General features: G+C 40.7%; 2 protein-coding genes across 2 annotated transcripts in view; both read right to left on the minus strand.

The window, feature by feature from the left end:
* LOC137084567 (NACHT, LRR and PYD domains-containing protein 12-like) overlaps positions 1-22,118 on the minus strand; it is a gene marked incomplete at its 5' end in the record, with an annotated part of 382,843 nt that overhangs the window by 19,473 nt on the left and 341,252 nt on the right. The gene's annotated exons all lie outside the window — the stretch shown is intronic.
* LOC137085227 (NLR family CARD domain-containing protein 3-like) lies at positions 4,079-6,018 on the minus strand. The gene is made up of 2 exons (XM_067451788.1): positions 5,966-6,018; positions 4,079-5,858 (listed from the first exon to the last, which is right to left on the minus strand). Exons 1-2 carry the CDS (start codon positions 6,016-6,018, stop codon positions 4,079-4,081), a joined length of 1,833 nt encoding a protein of 610 aa, XP_067307889.1.

Genomic DNA, 22,118 nt, shown 5'->3' on the forward strand with positions numbered 1-22,118 from the left:
TGCCGAACGGCCGCTGAATATGACGTCAGCATCAAACACACGCTGAGCCGGAGACGAAAGATCTTTGATTATGTGCCCAGATATGCTTTGGATAAAAGCGCTATATAAATGCAGTCCATATGCTAAAGCCCATATTTAAACGAACTAACGCGAACGCAGATAGAATCTCAATCAGAATAGGACACCTGATAGTCGGAAAAAATAATACCTCTGAGACCACATTTAACACTTTTAATGGCCTTAAATTTGACAATTTTGATTTTAATACTTTTTAAAACCCAGCGGACACCCTGACTATATTACAGCACATTAGAGCTACACACACACACACACACACACACACAATATTAGAGCACAATAGAGATACACAGACAAACACACACACACACACACACACACACACACACACACAATATTAGAGCACAATAGAGATACACAGACAAACACACACACACACACACACTATATTACAGCACAGTAGAGCTACACACACACCATATTACAGCACAGTAGAGCTACACAAACACACACACACACGCACGCACATTAGATTTACACAAACACACACACACACACACCCTATATTAGAGCACAGTAGAGCTACACACACACACTATATTAGAGCACAGTAGAGCTACACACACACACTATATTAGAGCACAGTAGAGCTACACACACACACTATATTAGAGCACATTAGATTTACACACACACACACACACACACACTATATTAGAGCACAGTAGAGCTACACACACACCATATTACAGCACATTAGATTTACACACACACACACACACACACACACAGAGATGATTGTTCTCAGTGTTACTTACTGAGCGTATCTAGTTGCTGTAACCACACACACACACACACACACACACACACACACACACACACACACACACACACACACACACAGATGATTGTTCTCAGTGTTACTTACTGAGCTGATCTAGTTGCTGTAACCACACACACACACACACACACACACACACACACACACACACACACACACACACACACACACACACACACACAGATGATTGTTCTCAGTGTTACTTACTCAGCTGATCTAGTTGCTGTAACCACAGGCAGCAGCTTCTGAAGAACTTCATCTGCTGTGTTTACTCTGTCACTGTTTGACCATAAAGATAAAAAATAAGTGAATTATTAATGATGATAATAAAAATAATAATTAATATCAGAGGTGAATAATGGTCAGGCCACAAACTCTACGGTGTGAAATGAGCTGATAACATTAGGCCTGTCGCAATAGTCAATAAATCGCACAATAAAAATAAATGAGCTCGATCATTTTTCCGGCCGTGATAATTTCCGTTTGCATTCTTGTTTGTTTTCCTCGTCTCTCTCGCTGACTGTGCCTGCGCCTCATCCGTTTGGGAAGGTGTTTATACACACATCAAGGCTTAAAGCTACACTGAAGTTGGCAGTTTGATAAATGCAAGTTAATTCTTCAGTTCAATCTGTGTGTGCTAAAGGCTCATACGTTCCTGTAGAGATAGCAATAAACATTCTCCTTTTTGACCAAATAAATGAAAAGCATGTCATCGATGTCTTCTCTCTTGCTGTCTCACCTAAAATCTCACCTAGCTTTCCTCAGAGATGGTCAAGTCAAGTTCAGTTTGTGCATGATTACATGATATAACCATTTTTTTAATACTGTATCCTAAACTGTGGATAATATCATATGATGAAGTAAATTTCTGGAGTGTTAACGATTAAAAGAAAAAAACAACAACAAGAACCGTACAGAACTGAAAACCGTGAGCCTAAAACCGTGATCCGAACCGAACCGTGGGTTTGGTGAACCGGGCCGCCCTTAATATGCTCCTAAAACACAATCATCTGCTGCAGTTTTCATCCATTTTATTAATTGTTTCTGGTATTTATTCAAGTGTATTTTTTGTGAACAGACTGAGAGTCCATTGCTTTTAATGTTTTTGGTTGTTTTGTTCATTTATTGTGGATATTTAAAATGATTTCCGCTTTCAGTGTTAAATAGTCTTTAGAAATAAAAGTTTATTGATATTTGAAAAGGTGTACCTGCATTTATAGTGGCGCTGCTGTAATGAAATGAGATCCTGTAGAGGGCGGCAGGGAACGTCGTCATCCGTAACGCTTGTGTCCGAGTGAAAAATGCGGGTAGCTCACTTAATGGCGGCTGAAAACGATCGTCATTAGAATAACACGCCCCTATATATTCAAGTCTCCGCCTCCCCCACGCCCTCATTTTACGTCATGGACAAACAGAAGACGGCAAAGAAGCGAAACTTCTCCGACGTGGAGATCGGGCGCGCTCAATCATCTCACTAGTCCACTAGTCAGGGCACTGATTAGGACATAAGTCAACGGGCTGACTCCCTGATCAGTGCTCTGACTACTGAACTAGTGATGATTGAGACGCGCCCATCGAGACCATCACCAGGGAAGTGGAAAAAAAACAAAAAACGAAATTGTTTTATTTGGAAGTTTAAAGAGTGGGATTAAAGGCACCTACAAAAACAAAATATGGACCCAAATTACGAGTACTCTTAGGAGGTTGAGAAGCGCACTCCAGCAGTTTAAAGCTGTTTGGATGATAAATTACCATCACAATGCATTATTTTACAGCACCTTTAGAAACAATTAGCATTTAATTTCGTATCACGGCACATGTATAGGGGTGTACAATAGTGATGATGATGTGATGTGGAGTAGCCAAAATGCAGACTTCGTTTGCAGGGAGCGCGCGCAACTCTTAAAGGGGCCACACTATATTTTTACTCGTTACAGCGTGCTTTAGTTTCATCATCATGAAAAGGTCAAAGCCATCAGGTGCTCAGTATCGTAAAAAGAAAAATGAGGAAATATAAAAAAAAGAAAGTGAAATATACAGGTATGTTAGCCATTATTGGTTACTTGTTCTCTACTAATCTGGTCTCTCTATCATAACGTTGAGCAAAACATTACACTGAATATTAGTACTGGACGGACCACACGCCATGCTCATTTCAGGTGCAGAACATTATCGCAGTTAGTGAATAATTTTTTTTTTTACATTAGAGATAGCTGTTTAGTGTAAATTGATCAAGTAGGCTAATACTGTCATAACCATGGGCTTCACTAGGGCCTTTTTTATGAATTTATGCATCACCCCCCCTCCCCCCCCCCAAAAAAAAATGTGATTAACATATGAAATTAATATGTGAAAACATATGAAACTGGCGCGAGGCTTCGGCTACGGCTTCGTCCGTCTTGTGTCGCTGTGTTCTTCAACATATGAATCTCGCCTAGGGTGCCAGAAAGGCTAGAAACGGCCCTGACGCCATTATCATTATTTTGGATGAAAATTCTCAGAACAAAAATATTTTCGTTTATTGCAATAATTTCTTGGCAAATTTATCGTTCAGCAAAATGTGTTATCGTGACAGGCCTAGATAACATCACCGTTTTCTCCAGAGCGACTGTACAGCCCAATCAAATTTGGTTGCAATATTTTCCTGTTTAACACGGTGAAGCTGCTTTGAAACAATCGTCATTGTAAAAACACTATATAAATAAACCTGACTATTAAAAATCTTTATATTAACTGGCTTTTCTATGAATGCAATACAGTGAACGACAGCCGTCTGTGTCTCCAGGGGCTCACATTATTGGCAGATTAGTGTCGAGTGATTCATTTACACCAAAACTAAAAGATAACGTGCCTTCATCTCTGGAAACATTATTTGTGTCTTACATTTCATAATGAACTCAGATAAGCTCAGGGCCGACTCGTTCTCCAGCAGGTCTTTGTCATGAATGTGAATGTGTGCAAAGGATTGTGGGTGATTGAGCTGAATTAAAGATGCGAAACGAAGGATCCTTCAAACTGAGACGGCCTTCAGAGGCGCTTGATGACGTGGCCGTCGAGATCTGCAGCCTTACTAGGACACAGCCTCCGTTTGAGAAACACCCGCAAATTATGAACAATATCCCAGAATTCAATCTGTGCCCCGTGATTTAAACACCTCTGATCTCTGTGTTTCTCTTTGGTCATAATGTTTTAGACTGTAATGATTGAACTCAGTGTTACTTACTGAACATTTCCGTATCCAATTAATCTGCTCAGGTTAAACTCCTGCATCGTCTCCTCTGAGGACAACAACACAAAAACTAAAGCTGACCACTGAGATGAGGAGAGTTTCACATCACTTAATCCTCCGCCTCTCATATGAGGTCGAGCTTGGTTCACCAGTGAAAGATCACCCAGTTCATTCAGACAGTGAAACAGATTGATGTATTTATCTGGAGAGGGATTCTCACTGATCTTTTCTTTAATATATTTGACTGTTTTCTTATTGTTGTGAGAGCTGTTTCCTGTCTGTGTCTTTAGTTCTTGTAAGAGACTCTGATTAGACTTCACTGACAGACCCAGAAGGAAACGAAGGAAAAGGTCCAGATGGCCATTTTTACTGTCTAAAGCCTCATCCACAGCTCTCTGATGGAGATCAGATAGTGAAGCTGTGTCTCCATTAGTTGGTTTGGTATTCTGGTCAAACACATTGATGTTCTTGTTTATAAAGGAGAGATGCACATATAGAGCCGCTAGATGTTCCTGAAGGCTCAGATGAACAAAGCAGAAGACTTTCCCCTGATACAAGCCCAACTCCTCTCTGAAGATCTGAGTGCACAATCCTGAGTAAACTGATGCTTCTGTCACATCAATGCCACACTCTCTCAGGTCTTCCTCATAGAAGATCAGGTTTCCTTTCACAAGCTGCCGATACGCCAGTTTCCCCAGTTTGACAATCATGTCTTCATCTTCATCTTTCACTTTCTTGAAAAAATGGGGAAAAAAATGTTTTTTTCTTGTTCTTTTCTTCTCATAGTCCTTCTCCTGTCTGATGTTGGTCTGAAGGATCAGGAAGTGTGTGTACATTTGAGTGAGCGTCTTGGGGATCTTTTCTTTCCGTGATTTCCTCAACATCTTCTCCAGAACAGTGGCTGAGATCCAGCAGAAAACTGGGATGTGACACATAATAAAGAGGCTCCTTGATGACTTCAGGTGTGAGATGATCCTGTCGGCCAGACTCTGATCACTGATTCTCTTCCTGAAGTATTCCTCCTTCTGTGGGTCACTGAAGCCTCGTACCTCTGTCACTCGATGGACACACTCAGAGGGGACGAGATCAGCTGCTGCGGGTCTGGAGGTGATCCAGATGAGAGCCGAGGGAAGCAGATTCCCCGCAATGAGGTTCGTCAGCAGCTCGTCCACTGAGGCTGATTCAGTCACATCACACAACCTCACATCGCTCTGAAAATCCAGAGACAGACGACACTCATCCAGACCATCAAAGATGAACAACACTTTATACTGATCACTGGATATTTCCATTTCTTTGGTTTCAGGGAAAAAGACATGAAGAAGATTTGACAGACTGAGTGTTTTGTCCTTCATCAAGTTGAGCTCTCTGAAAGGAAGTGGAAATATGAGCTGGACGTCCTGATTCTGTTTCCCTTCAGCCCAGTCCAGGATGAACTTCTGCACAGAGACTGTTTTTCCAATGCCAGCGACTCCCTTTGTCAGCACAGTTCTGATGGGTTTGTCTTGTCCAGGTAAAGGTCTAAAGATGTCACTGCATTTGATCGCTGTGTCCTCTGTTTCTGCTCTCCTGGACTGTGTCTCAATCTGTCTCACCTCATGCTCATTATTGATCTCTCCACTTTCACTCTCTGTGATGTAGAGCTCTGTGTAGATCTCATTCAGGAGTGTTGGGTTTCCCTGCTTTGATATTCCCTCACACAAACACTCAAACTTCTTCCTCAGATTTGATCTCAATGTGTCGAGGACTTCAGCAGGTTTAGAGTCATGGCTGTAAGATTAAAATACCACATTATTACACAAGTTAGAGAAGTAAAGAGCCATAGATCACAAAATGGATGATTTGTTTGCTGTATTATGGGACACAGAACATCATACCCAGATAGCAAAATTGCTCTGGCCCAGATCCGGCCCACACTTGACACTTTCATCTGGCCCACTACCCGCGTGGAATGATGGCACTTGGGCGGTCCGCTCCCGTTTGCCAGATTTAGGCCGCAATCAAGCCATAGCAACGCCGCATGTCAGCCATGAACAAAACGCATGAAGCAGAACTGGCCCACATCTGGCCCAGATAGCAAAATTGCTCTGGCCCAGATCCGGCCCACACTTGACAATTTCATCTGGCCCACTACCCGCGTGGAATGATGGCACTTGGGCGGTCCACTCCCGTTTGTCAGATTTAGGCCACAATCAAGCCATAGCAACGCCGCATGTCAGCCATGAACAAAACGCATGAAGCAGAACTGGCCCACATCTGGCCCAGATAGCAAAATTGCTCTGGCCCAGATCCGGCCCACACTTGACACTTTCATCTGGCCCACTACCCGCGTGGAATGATGGCACTTGGGCGGTCCACTCCCGTTTGTCAGATTTAGGCCACAATCAAGCCATAACAACGCCGCATGTCAGCCATGAACAAAACGCATGAGGCAGAACTGGCCCACATCTGGCCCAGATAGCAAAATTTCTTTGGCCCAGATCCGGCCCACACTTTACACTTTCATTTGGCCCACTACCCGCGTGGAATGATGGCACTTGGGCGGTCCGCTCCCGTTTGCCAGATTTAGGCCGCAATCAAGCCATAGCAACGCCGCATGTCAGCCATGAACAAAACGCATGAGGCAGAACTGGCCCACATCTGGCCCAGATAGCAAAATTGCTCTGGCCCAGATCCGGCCCACACTTGACACTTTCATCTGGCCCACTACCCGCGTGGAATGATGGCACTTGGGCGGTCCACTCCCGTTTGTCAGATTTAGGCCACAATCAAGCCATAGCAACGCCGCATGTCAGCCATGAACAAAACGCATGAAGCAGAACTGGCCCACATCTGGCCCAGATAGCAAAACTGCTCTGGCCCAGATCCGGCCCACACTTGACACTTTCATCTGGCCCACTACCCGCGTGGAATGATGGCACTTGGGCGGTCCACTCCCGTTTGTCAGATTTAGGCCACAATCAAGCCATAACAACGCCGCATGTCAGCCATGAACAAAACGCATGAAGCAGAACTGGCCCACATCTGGCCCAGATAGCAAAATTGCTCTGGCCCAGATCCGGCCCACACTTTACACTTTCATTTGGCCCACTACCCGCGTGGAATGATGGCACTTGGGCGGTCCGCTCCCGTTTGCCGGATTTAGGCCGCAATCAAGCCATAGCAACGCCGCATGTCAGCCATGAACAAAACGCATGATGCAGAACTGGCCCACATCTGGCCCAGATAGCAAAATTGCTCTGGCCCAGATCCGGCTCACACTTGACACTTTCATCTGGCCCACTACCCGCGTGGAATGATGGCACTTGGGCGGTCCACTCCCGTTTGTCAGATTTAGGCCACAATCAAGCCATAGCAATGCCGCATGTCAGCCATGAACAAAACGCATGAAGCAGAACTGGCCCACATCTGGCCCAGATAGCAAAATTGCTCTGGCCCAGATCCGGCTCACACTTGACACTTTCATCTGGCCCACTACCCGCGTGGAATGATGGCACTTGGGCGGTCCACTCCCGTTTGTCAGATTTAGGCCACAATCAAGCCATAGCAACGCCGCATGTCAGCCATGAACAAAACGCATGAAGCAGAACTGGCCCACATCTGGCCCAGATAGCAAAATTGCTCTGGCCCAGATCCGGCCCACACTTGACACTTTCATCTGGCCCACTACCCGCGTGGAATGATGGCACTTGGGCGGTCCACTCCTGTTTGTCAGATTTAGGCCGCAATCAAGCCATAGCAACGCCGCATGTCGGCCATGAACAAAACGCATGAAGCAGAACTGGCCCACAACTGTTGCCCAGATGTGGGCCAGTTCTGCTTCATGTGTAGGTATTAGATCCGGCCCAGATCTAATACCTTGCTCTGGCCCACATACCACATGGAATAATAGCACTTGGGCGGTCCGCTCTTGTTTGCCAGATTTGGGCCACAATCAAGCCATAGCAATGCCACATGTCAACCATGAACAAAACACATGAAGCAGAAATGGCCCACATCTGGCTAACAGTTAAATTTAATTCTGGCCCAGGTCCGACCCATATCTAATACCTTGCTCTGGCCCACATACCGTGTGAAATGATGGCACTTGAGTGGTCCTTTTTTGTTTCCCAGATTTGGGCCACAATCAAGCAATAGCAATGCCACATGTCAGCCATGAACAAAACACATGAAGCCGAAATGGCCCACATATGGCTCACAGTTAAATTTAATTCTGGCCTAGGTCCGGCCCAGATCTAATAGCTTGCTTTGGCCGATATAAACCAGAACTGACCCTAATGTGGGCCACAGTTGGTCTTTTACACAATCCTCATGTGGCCCACATGCTGTTTGCCAAATCTGGTCCACAATCAGGCCATTGCACAATTCAAGTTACCTTTCTTTGTTAATGCTTTATAAAGTTTCAAAGCAGATTTACAGGAATAAACATGAAAATAATTATTTAATTATTCAAACAGAGTTAAATTCTGCAGTAAAGCAGCCCTAAAATGAAAATAGTGTCACAGCTGAAGTCAGGTCAGTGTTGATTCAGTTCTGTTCAATAACTGTGTAAGGTTCATCAATTATGAAATAAGTTCAATTTGCTATAAAGCAGCTTTGCAGAAAACATGATCCAGCGCAGTTCAGTTCTCCTCCAATAGCATCAGTGCAATTAAATCAATATTATATAGACATTAGAAATACCATAGACATTTTGTAATTCTTGCTGCCAATGATACAAAAAAATTGTGCTTAGAAACAGTCTCTCTGACAGCGTGCACATGTCGTCAAATGAGGTGTCTTTCACTGCTTACTGCACTTTAGCAGTTTAAAATCCCTTGTTTTTTAACCATAATGCTTAAAAATGCAGGCAGATGATAAGATTTCATTACCACACAAGCAGAACAGCAACGTAACTCCGATAGAGATGATGGTCCAAAATCAGTAGCAGTTGATACATTTCTACCAGTTAATCATATCTACCAGTATATAGCCCACCCCTATTGTAGAATATTAAGCGTCCCAAACTAAGCAAGCCTAAGGCGACAGTGGCAAGGAACCCAAAATCCATCAGGTGACAGAAATGGAGAAGAAAAAACCCTTGGTAGAAACCAGGCTGAGTTGGGGGACCAGTTGTCTCTGGCCAACGAACATGGTGTGAATATGATTCAGGCTGCATTACAAGTCAGACTATGGATTGCAATAATAATGAATATTTCATCTAGATCCACCAGCTTGAAGATCAGGATACAACATGCCGACATGGAGTTGAAGCTGGCCTTAGGGGTCTGTGCAGAGGACAGAGGATCTGTGTTGATGGCTGTTAGCAAGTTCCTTACAGGGGATCCGTCTCTAGGAGTTGTCTAGTTGACATGTTATCTGTTGACATTTAGGGCTGCGTTGATGTCTAGGTGCAGGTCCACCATCTGATCTGGATTTGGAGCAGATCCAGCTGACAATGGTAACCTCGGGATAAGAATGAAAGATTGTTAGCAAAGAATACACCAAATAAAACCATTACTGTACCTTATCGCTGCCATATTTATATAAAAATGTGTATGTCACTTTTATGTATATAGATTATAACATCCTAAACACTAAAATTAGGGTTTTATTGACATGATTTATTATTTTGTGTAAAAAATACTGAAAATTTGGCTTCCCAAACGTTGATTTTAATCGTGTCTGGATTTACTTTCAGTGCAGAAACAACTGCTGATCCTTGTATCATTTGGTTAATTTCTACAATTCAGAAAGATCAAACAGATCTTAATATTAATCTGCACAAGCGACAATCAGGTCAGTTTTGGGAAAGATCTTGGGACATGTGGTCTTCACCTCACAGCCGGTAGGAAAAAAATCGGGATAGGACACAGAAATCATGTTCATGGGAGTGATTATTAACATTTAGGGGTTTAACGATACACTCGTGTCACGATTAAATATGTATCTCGATACTGAACTCCCGACACGATATGTATCCCGATAAGCCGAAATAAAGTTTTTGTTTTTATTTTGTACTTTTTTATTGTTATTATATTATTATTTGTGTATTATTATCAGGACCCACAAATATTCCCCCATTGCATTATTATTAATTATATTTAACATTATGTTTTGTCATTGTATGATTCTATGTAATGAGATTATTAATGTAATAGTGTCACTGAAACTCTGTAAATTAAAAAACAAAAATCCCTCACGAATAACTCACACTTCCAATGCAGGCAGCATTGCTCATGCTCACTATGTCCTGCTGTTGCTGCTATTAATGCAGTATAAGAATGAACCATCTAAACTGCTTTGAATAATCATACTACTAAAACTAAATGTGATCTGGTGATTTAAATTATGTTTGCGCTTTCACTAAGGATTGCCGCTTTAAATGGTGTTTGCACTTTGACTTTGGAGGAGTGCCACTTTAAATAATGTTTTGCGCTCTCACTTTGAAGAGGGTCATTCCAGCAGTGCATGCATTTCAGATGATCAATGCAATCAATCACAGTTTTAATCGCAAGAAAGTGTGTCAAAATGGCCGCTCTCAAACTGTAAATGTTTAGCTCATCCAAGAATTTTAACTCACTCTCATGTTGTTTTCGCACGTTCCGCAATCATTTGAATGTCTGTGTTTACTGCAGAATGTTCACTGTGTTAAAGCTACACTGTGTAACTTTTTTAGTTTATTCTTAGCTAAAAACACTTAGTTCTTTCAAAAATATGTGCTCATTAATGTATGTAATGTGATGTAATGCACTTCTTTCAAGTAATAAAGTATTCTGGTAAGTTTATAATATGCCATTGAAAATACATACGGGTGAGGGGTTGGAATGCCGGTCGTCATGTTGCCCCTCCATCTTAAAGTACATTAGCCAAAGAGGGACATACCCGTAAATTCAAACTTCGCCTTTCGCGTTTTAACACTCAATGGCACTCATGGACGAGGTTGAACTGGATGCCATGTTAATCTTGGACTAAATTGGCCACTGTAGGAGTTAAAACAATTGAGAGGAACAGAAACTAATAATCACTGGTTGGTCAAATACCTTTTCACCACTAGATGGGGGAAATTATCACACAGTGTAGCTTTAAATATTTTCACCACATAAAGCCATTGTGTCTATTCAGAAGACTTGAAGATTTGGATTAGACCTCTTGATTACTTTATTTTTTGCATCGTTTAAGTTTGAAAGTAATGGACTTTAAAAATGGGTTTCATAAAGAATATCTTCATTTGTGTATGGAAGTTAAACAAAAAACGACTTGATGGTGAGAATTATGACTGAATTTACATTTGAGGTACATTTGTAAATTTGTGTCTGGGTAAATTATACCTTATAAATAGGCTTACTACAGCAAGTTGAGCCTTGAATAAAACAACTATATTGCAAATCATATTGTTTCCATCAACGATACATATCGTCACATTTTATTAATGCGATATAACAATTTATCATTACATCCCTATTAACGTTACTGCAGTGTGAAGCAGAGCAGTAGCGAGTGTTGTGGAGCTGAGCTAGGCTGCTGGAGTGATTGTTAATGAGATGAACAACAAAAGCATCACGAGCAGCGCGAAAAACGTTGATTATGCCATAGTCGCCGGCACCATTTCTGCTTTTCTGGTAATGAGTATGAGGTAACGCAGCTCTGTTTATCATATAACACATTTGAGTGAGTTTTAAATTATGTTATGACGTTACTCTGTGCGTTCACTCAGCGGCTGCTGTGACACTTGTTAACACTACAGTCGGAGTAAAGCGCATCAGCAGAATAAAACCAGAAACCGAGGGTTAAGAGATATGATGACATCGTTAGGCGACGCCCTCACACGTCCCGGTTCCTTGGTTAAAATAGCAATTTTCTCACGATTTACAAATAGTTGGAAACATTTGGGATATTGAAGGTTCTCAACTGAACAAAATATGTAGTATTGGCCTAGTGGTTTTGGGATATCTTACTGCAAATGTTACATAATGCTATTTTACAAATCTAGACGCACCCTAGCGGCAGCAAATCTAATTTGCCATGACTCTAAATACACTTCTGAGCTGTAAAAACCAAACTCTGGTCAGGCCAAACACATTGTGTGTAGAGCCAGTGGGCGGGGCTTAACATAATGACGGCAGAGAAGGTTCCGAGAAGGTTGGTTGTAGCGCTATCCTATCGCATGCAGAGGTAGTTTGAAAGACAACCGTTTATCCCGCCCCTCGGACTGAGTCCTGTCAATGGTGAGTTCCCAGAGCTAACTTCCTGATGTGGCTCTGGCTTGTCAGGCTAACTTAATGCAGTTTTAAGTGAACATTTGGGGAGCAGTTGGGGAAATGATGTGTAACATTATATTAGATCTGTGAATTAGGTCTTTATATTTATGTTAATGAAACAATAAAAGAAAAAAGGTAATCACTCACTGTTCTTAACTGAACTACATTTGTAGCTTTAATAATGTACAATTCATTTGTAATAAACACACTAAAGACTAAACATTGATTTTTATTTTATTTGATTATTTGTTTTTCTTTCCTAAAAAGTTTAGATAAGTAAAATACTACAATATCTATACAGCTCTGGGAGAAAAAAATTAAGAGACCACTGCAATTTTTTTCTTAAATCAGCATCTCTACAAGTATGGAAGCCTACAAGTATATTCTGGCTTTACTGGCATAGGGATACAGTGAGCGTCGGGTTGCTTCCATCCTTAAAATTTTAAAGATGGCGGTTCATAAGAACAACGTCAAGCAGCAGACATTGGGGACAACAAAGTTACAGACTGGCAGAGGGCGAAAACGACTCTACACTGACTGGAATGACCACCAACTCATTCGAATGTCACTCAACAACCATAGGATGACCTCAGGTGACCTACAAAAAGAATGGCAAAAGGCAGCTGGGGTGAAGTTCACGGCGAGAACAGTTCGAAACGGGCTGAAGTTGTGGAAAGGTAGAAAAAAGCCCTTCATCAATGAGAAGCAAAGAAGAGCCAGGCTGAGGTTTGCAAGAGACCATAAGGATTGGACTGTAGAGGACTGGAGTATGGTCATCTTCTCTGATGAGTCTAATTTTCAGCTTTGTCCAACACATGGTCTTCTGATGGTTAGACGGAGGCCTGGAGAGGCCTACAAGCCACAGTGTCTCACACCCACTGTGAAACTTGGTGGAGGATCGGTGATGATCTGGGAGTGCTTCAGCAATGCTTGAATTGGGCAGACTTGTCTTTGTGAAGGACGCATGAATTAAACCACGTACAAGGTTGTCCTACGCTCAAAAAAATGCTGGGTTAATAACAACCCAAGTTGGGTTGAAAATGGACAAACCCACACATTGAGTTGTTTGAAAGGGTCCATTCACTGGGTTCAAACAACCCAATTTCTGGGTTTGTCCATTTTCAACCCAACTTGGGTTGTTAGTAACCCAGCGTGTTTAGAGTGTAGAAGAAAACATGCTTCCTTCTGCTCTGACAATGTTCCCCAACTCTGAGGACTAGTTTTTTTTGCAGTGGTCTCTTAATTTTTTCCAGAGCTGTATATATATATATATATATATTAGGGATGCCACAATACTCAATATAATATTGAACCGTTAGGTACGCATTCATGGTTCAATATGTGCCGGTTTTGCATTTAATTAATTATTTCCATTTCCCCCCGTTTGAAATATTCCCATAGACAGTAAAAGAAATGGACAGAGCTATCCCATTGACTTCGATGGCGGAAAGTGAGATCAGTAAAGGAGCACTCATTTCCTGATGGCTGAGCGAACTGCGCAGGGTCAGACTGAGCTTGAGGACGTAGACGTGACGTGAGCCCCCTGTCTGACAGCTGTAGGTCTTCTAGTAGATGTGGAAAGTGAAATCTGAATCACATTGTTTAAATATTTTCTCCCGTTGCTTTTGGTTCTCTATGGGCTTCTCCTCATTCTTCCCCCTTGACTTTATCAGACTTTATGTCTCCACGTCCCCCCGACGGCCTCATAGACAGTAAAGATTGCCTGCGAGCGTCTCCTCAGGTCTATACGGTAATTTCTCAACTGTGCGACAGAGTCACGTTGGTTATGACGCAATAGTTAGCCTATTTTTACAAAAACAGCTTCTGCGGGGCAATAGTGTAAGATACAAGGTAATGGAGCCTTTTATGCATTGTCGAGTTTCTTTAGAAATAAACAATGGACAAATGGAGTCTTTAAACGCCTCTGATGTAAAGTTATTCACTGTCAAAGAGACGCAAAAATGAATGGGAGTCAATGGGATGCTAACAGCAGGTGATGGCTTGGTTAGCAATGGTCTGATAAAGTCAAGGGAGAAGAATGGGGAGAAGCCCATAGTGAGCCAAAAGCAACGGGAGAAAATATTTAAACACCCTATGGGTGGAACGCTTTCCGAGCGCTAGATTACCCCCTTGAATATTCCTCTTTATTTATGTCTATGCGCTGATTTGAGCAAATATCCAATCATATGCACTAAAGTTAAGGGTGTTTACACGCATTTACGTTTATACTCTACATTTATTCATTCAATTTCATACTTAAATGCTACTGTACATCTCTGAGCTGCCACTGTAAATCTTTATATATATTTATTTTATTTAATACAATACACTGGGAATGTGTATACATTTTTTTATGTAAAGTTTTAAGTAAGGTTATGTATTGAACCGTGGACTAACTGTATTGTTGCATCCCTAATATATATATATATATATATATATATATATATATATATATATATATATATATATATATATATATATATATATATATATATAGTTTCTATTACTGTTTTTTATTGCATATTTCTTCTAATTTTTATTAACAAAGATGAAATAGATGAGATAGACCTAACAAGTGAAGTGAAGTGTAGTCCCGGATTTACTCCAAATGATTACAAACAATTAGTAAAATAGACCGTGTAAATTACTTGCGTGTCCATTTTCGTTACTCCTTTTCTCTTCTCCCTCTGTCTCACTTGCAATTTGAAGCCATCTGTTGAAGTGGGATTCTACAGCTTACTCGCTTGCTCTGTGATCCTGTTGTTTCTGTAATACAACTAGTTAGTGCAGTTTAATGTCAAATTTATACATAGATGAATTTCAAAATTATACATTATAATTATAACATTATAATTGGGAAAATACGTTGACCATACAGAACTGACTGCAGGTTGGTATACAGTGAGTGAAAGTGAAATCATGCTGGTCTATGCTTTTTTTTCAGCAGAAGACAATGTGATTTTCAGTTCGAAGAACTTCTTTGTAACGTTAGTGATGGGAAGATCAGATCATTTTACTGACTTGGATCTTTAAATCATTTAGCAATCACCTCAAGTAGCGCAAACTTTGATAACAACTTCATATTTAAAATAAATAATAAAATAATGATAATAAAAACTATACATATTGCAGGCAAAATAACAAATTATGAGAAACAGATGATTCATTTAGGTTATTCTGGTAACGTTAGGCCTTGTTCATACTTTTGTCACGTGAGAGCCGCACAGACTAACGTTAGTACAGCAATGAAACAGACAGATATTAATATTTTATCACCATTTATTTAGCAGTTAGTAATTATCAAAAATCACGTGACAAATGTATGAAAGAGAGGTGAACTAACGATAATCAACTTGAATTGCTAACGTTATGTCACTTACAAAATCCTTCAGGCAATGGCAAAAGTTTTGAATTGACAAAATAACTAATGTTTGATAGCTAACAATTGTAGCTTTCATTAGCTAACGTTTTAATATCACATAACATGCAGTAAGTTACTCCAACTGAATATAACGAAGCAATCCCCAAAACGAAGCAATATTTTTTTATTAAATCTTACCTTAACTTTCTTTGCCGTTTTCCACCGTCAAATCTCCAAACAATAATCCTCCTCTGCAGCTCCGTCTTTTGGGCGCCTTTTCCGCGGCTATTTTTTAAATTTAAAGGGCCGGAAATAGGAACTCGAACCAGTTGATTTTATATATATATATATATATATATATATATATATATATATATATATATATATATATATATATATATATATATATATATATATATATATATATATATTATTATTATTATTATTATTGTTATATATATATATATATATATATATATATATATATATATATATATATATATATATATATATATATATATATATATATATATATATTCTAGCAAGGGATAAAAAATGTTTTTTGTAATGAAAGCATAACAAAAAAAAGGGTTGAAAAAATTTGCCTTCAAAATAACAATAAAATGTTCTCATAGCAGGTTTTGCTGATTTGTCATTCATTTAGCCTACTCTTAAATGCATATCTCAATCAATATACTGACAGGTTAATAAATGATACAGATAATATTCAATATTTAAGTCAATATTTAGCAAAAATGAAAGACAAATTGAGTATTTTATTTATAATAATTTAGAATATCAGGGTCACTTGAAGCGGTTTATAATGACACTGCCTTACAGTTCCATACATTTACAGGTGAATGTGATTTCAACAAGACTGTTTCTGGATATTTATAACATTGTTAATCCTGCATTCCAATCAACAAATCATATTTCAGTGACAAGCTTAAAGTTTATGTCAAGTTTATGTTTAAATGGAGGGTTTGGTGCTAGTTATTTACCTATCATTTCCCTCTGGGTTAGGTTAGGGTTAGGGGGTTAGGACTATGTTTCATGACAGGAATTGTGTTCCAGGATAAATATATACATATGTTGACCCAGGAATATGTCCTACTTAAAATCATGACAAAGATTTTCACATACAGCAACTCAAAATGTATCTCAGCCAAATATTCAAGTCAGGACCATTAAAAACAGTTCACAAATTTGACCTGTTGCAAACAATTCATAATCAGACACACACACACACACACACACACACACACACACACACACACACACACACACACACACACACACACACACACACACACACACACACACACACACACACACACACACACACACACACACACATATTTTCAACCTGTAGCTGTCTGTGTGTACACAGTATACACACAAACATGATTTTTATACTGTAAAAACTGTATATTGTATCACCCTACACTAAACCTACCCCTAAAACTTCTACCCTTCACAGAGAAATCTAAACTTTTTTTTTAAATTTCAAAAAGCATAATTTTTAATTTAGTTTTCTTCATAGAGACCAAAAACATCCCCACATGGACAAGGATTTCAAATATTGCCATTTTTGTGTCCCCATAACATAGGGTTTACCTAGACCACACACACACACACATTGTTTTTTTTGTGAATTGTGGGGACTTTCCATAAGCGTAATGGATTTTACACTGTACATTATATCCCCCTACACTGCCCCTACCCCTAATCACAGGAAACATGCTGCAGTTTTACATTTTCAAAAACATAGTATGTTTATGAATCCGTTTATATTGTGGGGACCGCTGGCTGGTGATCTCAGGTTTATATTACATTGTTTGGTCCCTACAATAAATTATAAACAAGTACACACACACACACACATTGCCCCTAAACCTACCCATCACAGGAAACATTCTGCATTTTTATTTTCTCAACAACAACAAAAAACTCATCCTGTGTGATTTATAAGCATTTTGAAAAATGGGGTCATGGGTAATGTCCTCATATTTCACCCTCTCCCACATGTGTCATACCCATGTCATAATACACATTTAATCAGTGTCCTGATATTTAACAAAAACATGCCCACACACACACACCTCACACACACACACACACACACACACACACACACACACACACACACACACACACACACACACACACACACAGACACACACACACAATTAAAGTTATGTACTTTTTTTTATCACAAGGCAGGCCAATCCACAACTGATATAGTCTTTTTGTCCAGATTAAACTGTACAATTAAGAGTTGCATCCTATCAAACATAGCCCAATTTCGTTACAAAGTATTATGCCATATTTTCAAATGTGGGCATTTTTAGCTATACATCTAAATTAACTGTAATTATATTTATGGCATATTTTCCATGTCAACTAGCCTAGAAATCTAGACGCACCCTAGCGGCAGCAAATCTAATCTGCCGCGAGTGTCGTCTAGCAACTCTCAATACCCTTTTGAGCTGTAAACGCCAAACTCTGGTCAGGCCAATCACATCGTGTATAGAGTTGGTGGGCGGGGCTTAAAATAATGACGCCAGAGTTGCGCTTGCGTGCTTCTAGTAAACACAGAAGCTGGCGAACGGCGGTCTTTCGAATCAGCTTTGACCGCGACTCTGGAAGACTTGGAGTTAAGCTTTTCTCTGAGAAAAGAACAAAGAACGGCACTGAAGTCATTCTTAAGAAGGGATGATGTGTTCGGAGTTTAGCCGATCGGATACGGCGAATGTTTAATCTATCAACGAGCTCTGCTTCACCTTCGTTGCTCTGGTTGGTGTAGCGCTATCCTATCGCGTGCAGAGGGAGTTTGACAGACAGCCGTTTATCCGCCCCTCAGATTGAGCCGTCAATGATGAGTTTCCAGACCAAACATCTTGATGTGGGTCTGGCTTGTCAGGCTACATGTCAACTGTACTGTATATTTGGCAAACATGGCTGTAAATGTTATTAACTATTAACAGGCTTACACCCTGGTTAGCCACTGCTGATTTTGCTGCACATTTACCAAATGTGGCCCAAATTTGCTGTAATGTATTCGGGCCATATTTGCTATGCCATGTCTGGGCCACTTTAGGTTCACATTCAGATTTGCCAGTGATTAGTGTCCCTCACCTTGGCCAAAACGGCCCCAGATATGTTTTAACATAATTGGGCCTCATTTGCTGCACTATTTATGGGCCAGTTTAGGTTTACAGCCTGGTTAGCCAGTGCTGACTTTGCCATATATTTGCCAAATGTGGCCTAAATTTGGTGTAATGTATTCTGGCCATATTGGCTATGCCATGTCTGGGCCACTTTAGGGTCACAATCAGATTTACTGTCCCTATTGGCCAAAACCAGATTTTCTTTAATAAAACTGGGCCACATTTGCTGCATAATATGTGGGCCAGTTTAGGCTCACGCTCTGGTTAGCTAGTGCTGACTTTGGCGTACTTTTGCCAAATGTGGCCCAAAGTTGGTGTATTATGTGCAGGCCATATTTGCTATGCCATGTATGGGCCACTTTAGGTTCATATTCAGATTCACGAGGGATTACTGTCCCTCACCTTTGCCAAAACTGGCCTGGATATGTTTTTAAGAAAACTGGACCATATTTGCTGCATTATATGTGGGCCAGTTTAGGTTCACACCCTGGTTAGCCAGTGCTGACTTTACTGTACTTTTGCCAAATGTGGCCCAAATTTGGTGTAATGTATTCGGGCCATATTTGCTATGCCATGTGTGGCCCACTTTAGGTTCATATTCAGATTTGCAAGTGATTTCTGTCCCTCACCTTTGCCAAAACTGGCCCAGATATGTTTTAACATAATTGGGCCTCATTTGCAGCACTTAATGTGGGCCAGTTTAGGTTTACACCCTGGTTGGCCAGTGTTGACTTTGCCATATATTTTCCAAATCTGGCCCAAATTTGGTGTTATGTATTCGGGCCATATTTGCTATGCCATGTCTGGGCCACCATAGGTTCAAATTCAGATTCACCATTAATTACTGTCCCTCACCTTTGCCAAAACTGGCCCAGTTATGTTTTAACATAATTGGGCCACATTTGCAGCACTTAATGTGGGCCAGTTTAGGTTTACACCCTGGTTAGCCAGTGTTGACTTTGCCATAAATTTTCCAAATCTGGCCCAAATTTGGTGTAATGTATTCGGCCCATATTTGCTATGCCATGTCAGGGCCACCATAGGTTCACATTCAGATTTGTTAGTGATTACTGTCCCTCACCTTCTCCAAAACTGGCCCAGATATGTTTATAAGAAAACTGGGCCACATTTGCTGCATTATATGTGGGCCAGTTTAGGCTCACATCCTGGTTAGCCAGTGCTGATATTGCTGTACTTTTGCCAAATGTGGCCCAAATTTGGTGTAATGTATTCAGGCCATATTTGCTATGCCATGTGTGGCCCACTTTAGGTTCATATTCAGATTTGCGAGTGATTTCTATCCCTCACCTTTGCCAAAACTGGCCCAGATATTTTTTTAAGAAAACTGGGCCACATTTGCTGCATTATATGTGGGCCAGTTTAGGCTCACATCCTGGTTAGCCAGTGCTGACTTTGCTGTACTTTTGCCAAATGTGGCCCAAATTTGGTGTAATGTATTCGGGCCATATTTGCTATGCCATGTGTGGCCCACTTTAGGTTCATATTCAGATTTGCGAGTGATTTCTATCCCTCACCTTTGCCAAAACTGGCCCAGATATTGTTTTAAGAAAACTGGGCCACATTTGCTGCATTATATGTGGGCCAGTTTAGGCTCACATCCTGGTTAGCCAGTGCTGACTTTGCTGTACTTTTGCCAAATGTGGCCCAAATTTGGTGTAATGTATTCGGGCCATATTTGCTATGCCATGTGTGGCCCACTTTAGGTTCATATTCAGATTTGCGAGGGATTTCTATCCCTCACCTTTACCAAAACTGGCCCAGATATGTTTTAACATAATTGGGCCACATTTGCAGCACTTAATGTGGGCCAGTTTAGGCTCACATCCTGGTTAGCCAGTGCTGACTTTGCTGTACTTTTGCCAAATGTGGCCCAAATTTGATGTAATGTATTCGGGCCATATTTGCTATGCCATGTGTGGCCCACTTTAGGTTCATATTCAGATTTGCGAGTGATTGCTATCCCTCACCTTTGCCAAAACTGGCCCAGATATGTTTTAACATAATTGGGCCACATTTGCAGCACTTAATGTGGGCCAGTTTAGGTTCAAGCCCTGGTTGGCCAGTGTTGACTTTGCCATATATTTTCCAAATGTGGCCCAAATTGGGTGTAATGTATTCGGGCCATATTTGCTATGCCATGTCTGGGCCACTTTAGGTTCAAATTCAGATTTGCGAGTGATTTCTATCCCTCACCTTTGCCATAACTGGCCCAGATATGTTTTAACATAATTGGGCCACATTTGCAGCACTTAATGTGGGCCAGTTTAGGTTCAAGCCCTGGTTGGCCAGTGTTGACTTTGCCATATATTTTCCAAATGTGGCCCAAATTTGGTGTAATGTATTCGGGCCATATTTGCTATGCCATGTCTGGGCCACTTTAGGTTCAAATTCAGATTCACCAGTAATTACTGTCCCTCACCTTTGCCAAAATTGGCCCAGATATGGTTTAACATAATTGGGCCACATTTGCAGCACTTAATGTGGGCCAGTTTAAGTTTACACCCTGGTTAGCCAGTGTTGACTTTGCCATATATTTTCCAAATCTGGCCCAAATTTGGTGTAATATATTCAGCCCATATTTGCTATGCCATGTCTGGGCCACCATAGGTTCACATTCAGATTTGTTAGTGATTACTGTCCCTCACCTTCTCCAAAACTGGCCCAGATATGTTTTTAAGAAAACTGGGCCACATTTGCTGCATTATATGTGGGCCAGTTTAGGCTCACATCCTGGTTAGCCAGTGCTAACTTTGCTGTACTTTTGCCAAATGTGGCCCAAATTTGGTGTAATGTATTCGGCCCATATTTGCTATGCCATGTGTGGCCCACTTTAGGTTTATATTCAGATTTGCGAGTGATTTCTATCCCTCACCTTTGCCAAAACTGGCCTAGATATGTTTTTAAGCAAAACTGGGCCACATTTGCTGCATTATATGTGGGCCAGTTTAGGCTCACATTCTGGTTAGCCAGTATTGACGTTGCCATATATTTGCCAAATGTGGCCCAAATTTGATGTAATGTATTCAGGCCATATTTGCTATGCCATGTGTGGGCCACTTTAGGTTCACATTCAGATTGGTTAGTGATTACTGTCCCTAATCTTTGCCAAAACTGGCCCAAATATTTTTTAAGAAAACTGGTCCACATTTGTTGCATTATATGTGGGCCAGTTTAGGTTCACACCCTGGTTGGCCAGTGCTGACTTTGCCATAAATTTGCCAAATGTGGCCCAAATTTG

Source organism: Pseudorasbora parva, chromosome 8, assembly GCF_024679245.1.
Source record: "Pseudorasbora parva isolate DD20220531a chromosome 8, ASM2467924v1, whole genome shotgun sequence".
Lineage (NCBI taxonomy): Eukaryota > Metazoa > Chordata > Actinopteri > Cypriniformes > Gobionidae > Pseudorasbora > Pseudorasbora parva.

Bases quoted from the DNA above. Each gene is read 5' to 3' on its own strand.
- LOC137085227 (XM_067451788.1), bottom strand. From the start codon at position 6,018: ATGAAAGTGTCAAGTGTGGGCCGGATCTGGGCCAGAGCAATTTTGCTA. The intron at 5,859-5,965 runs GTATGATGTTCT...TTAATCTTACAG, and splicing joins AGAGCAATTTTGCTATCTGG to CCATGACTCTAAACCTGCTG.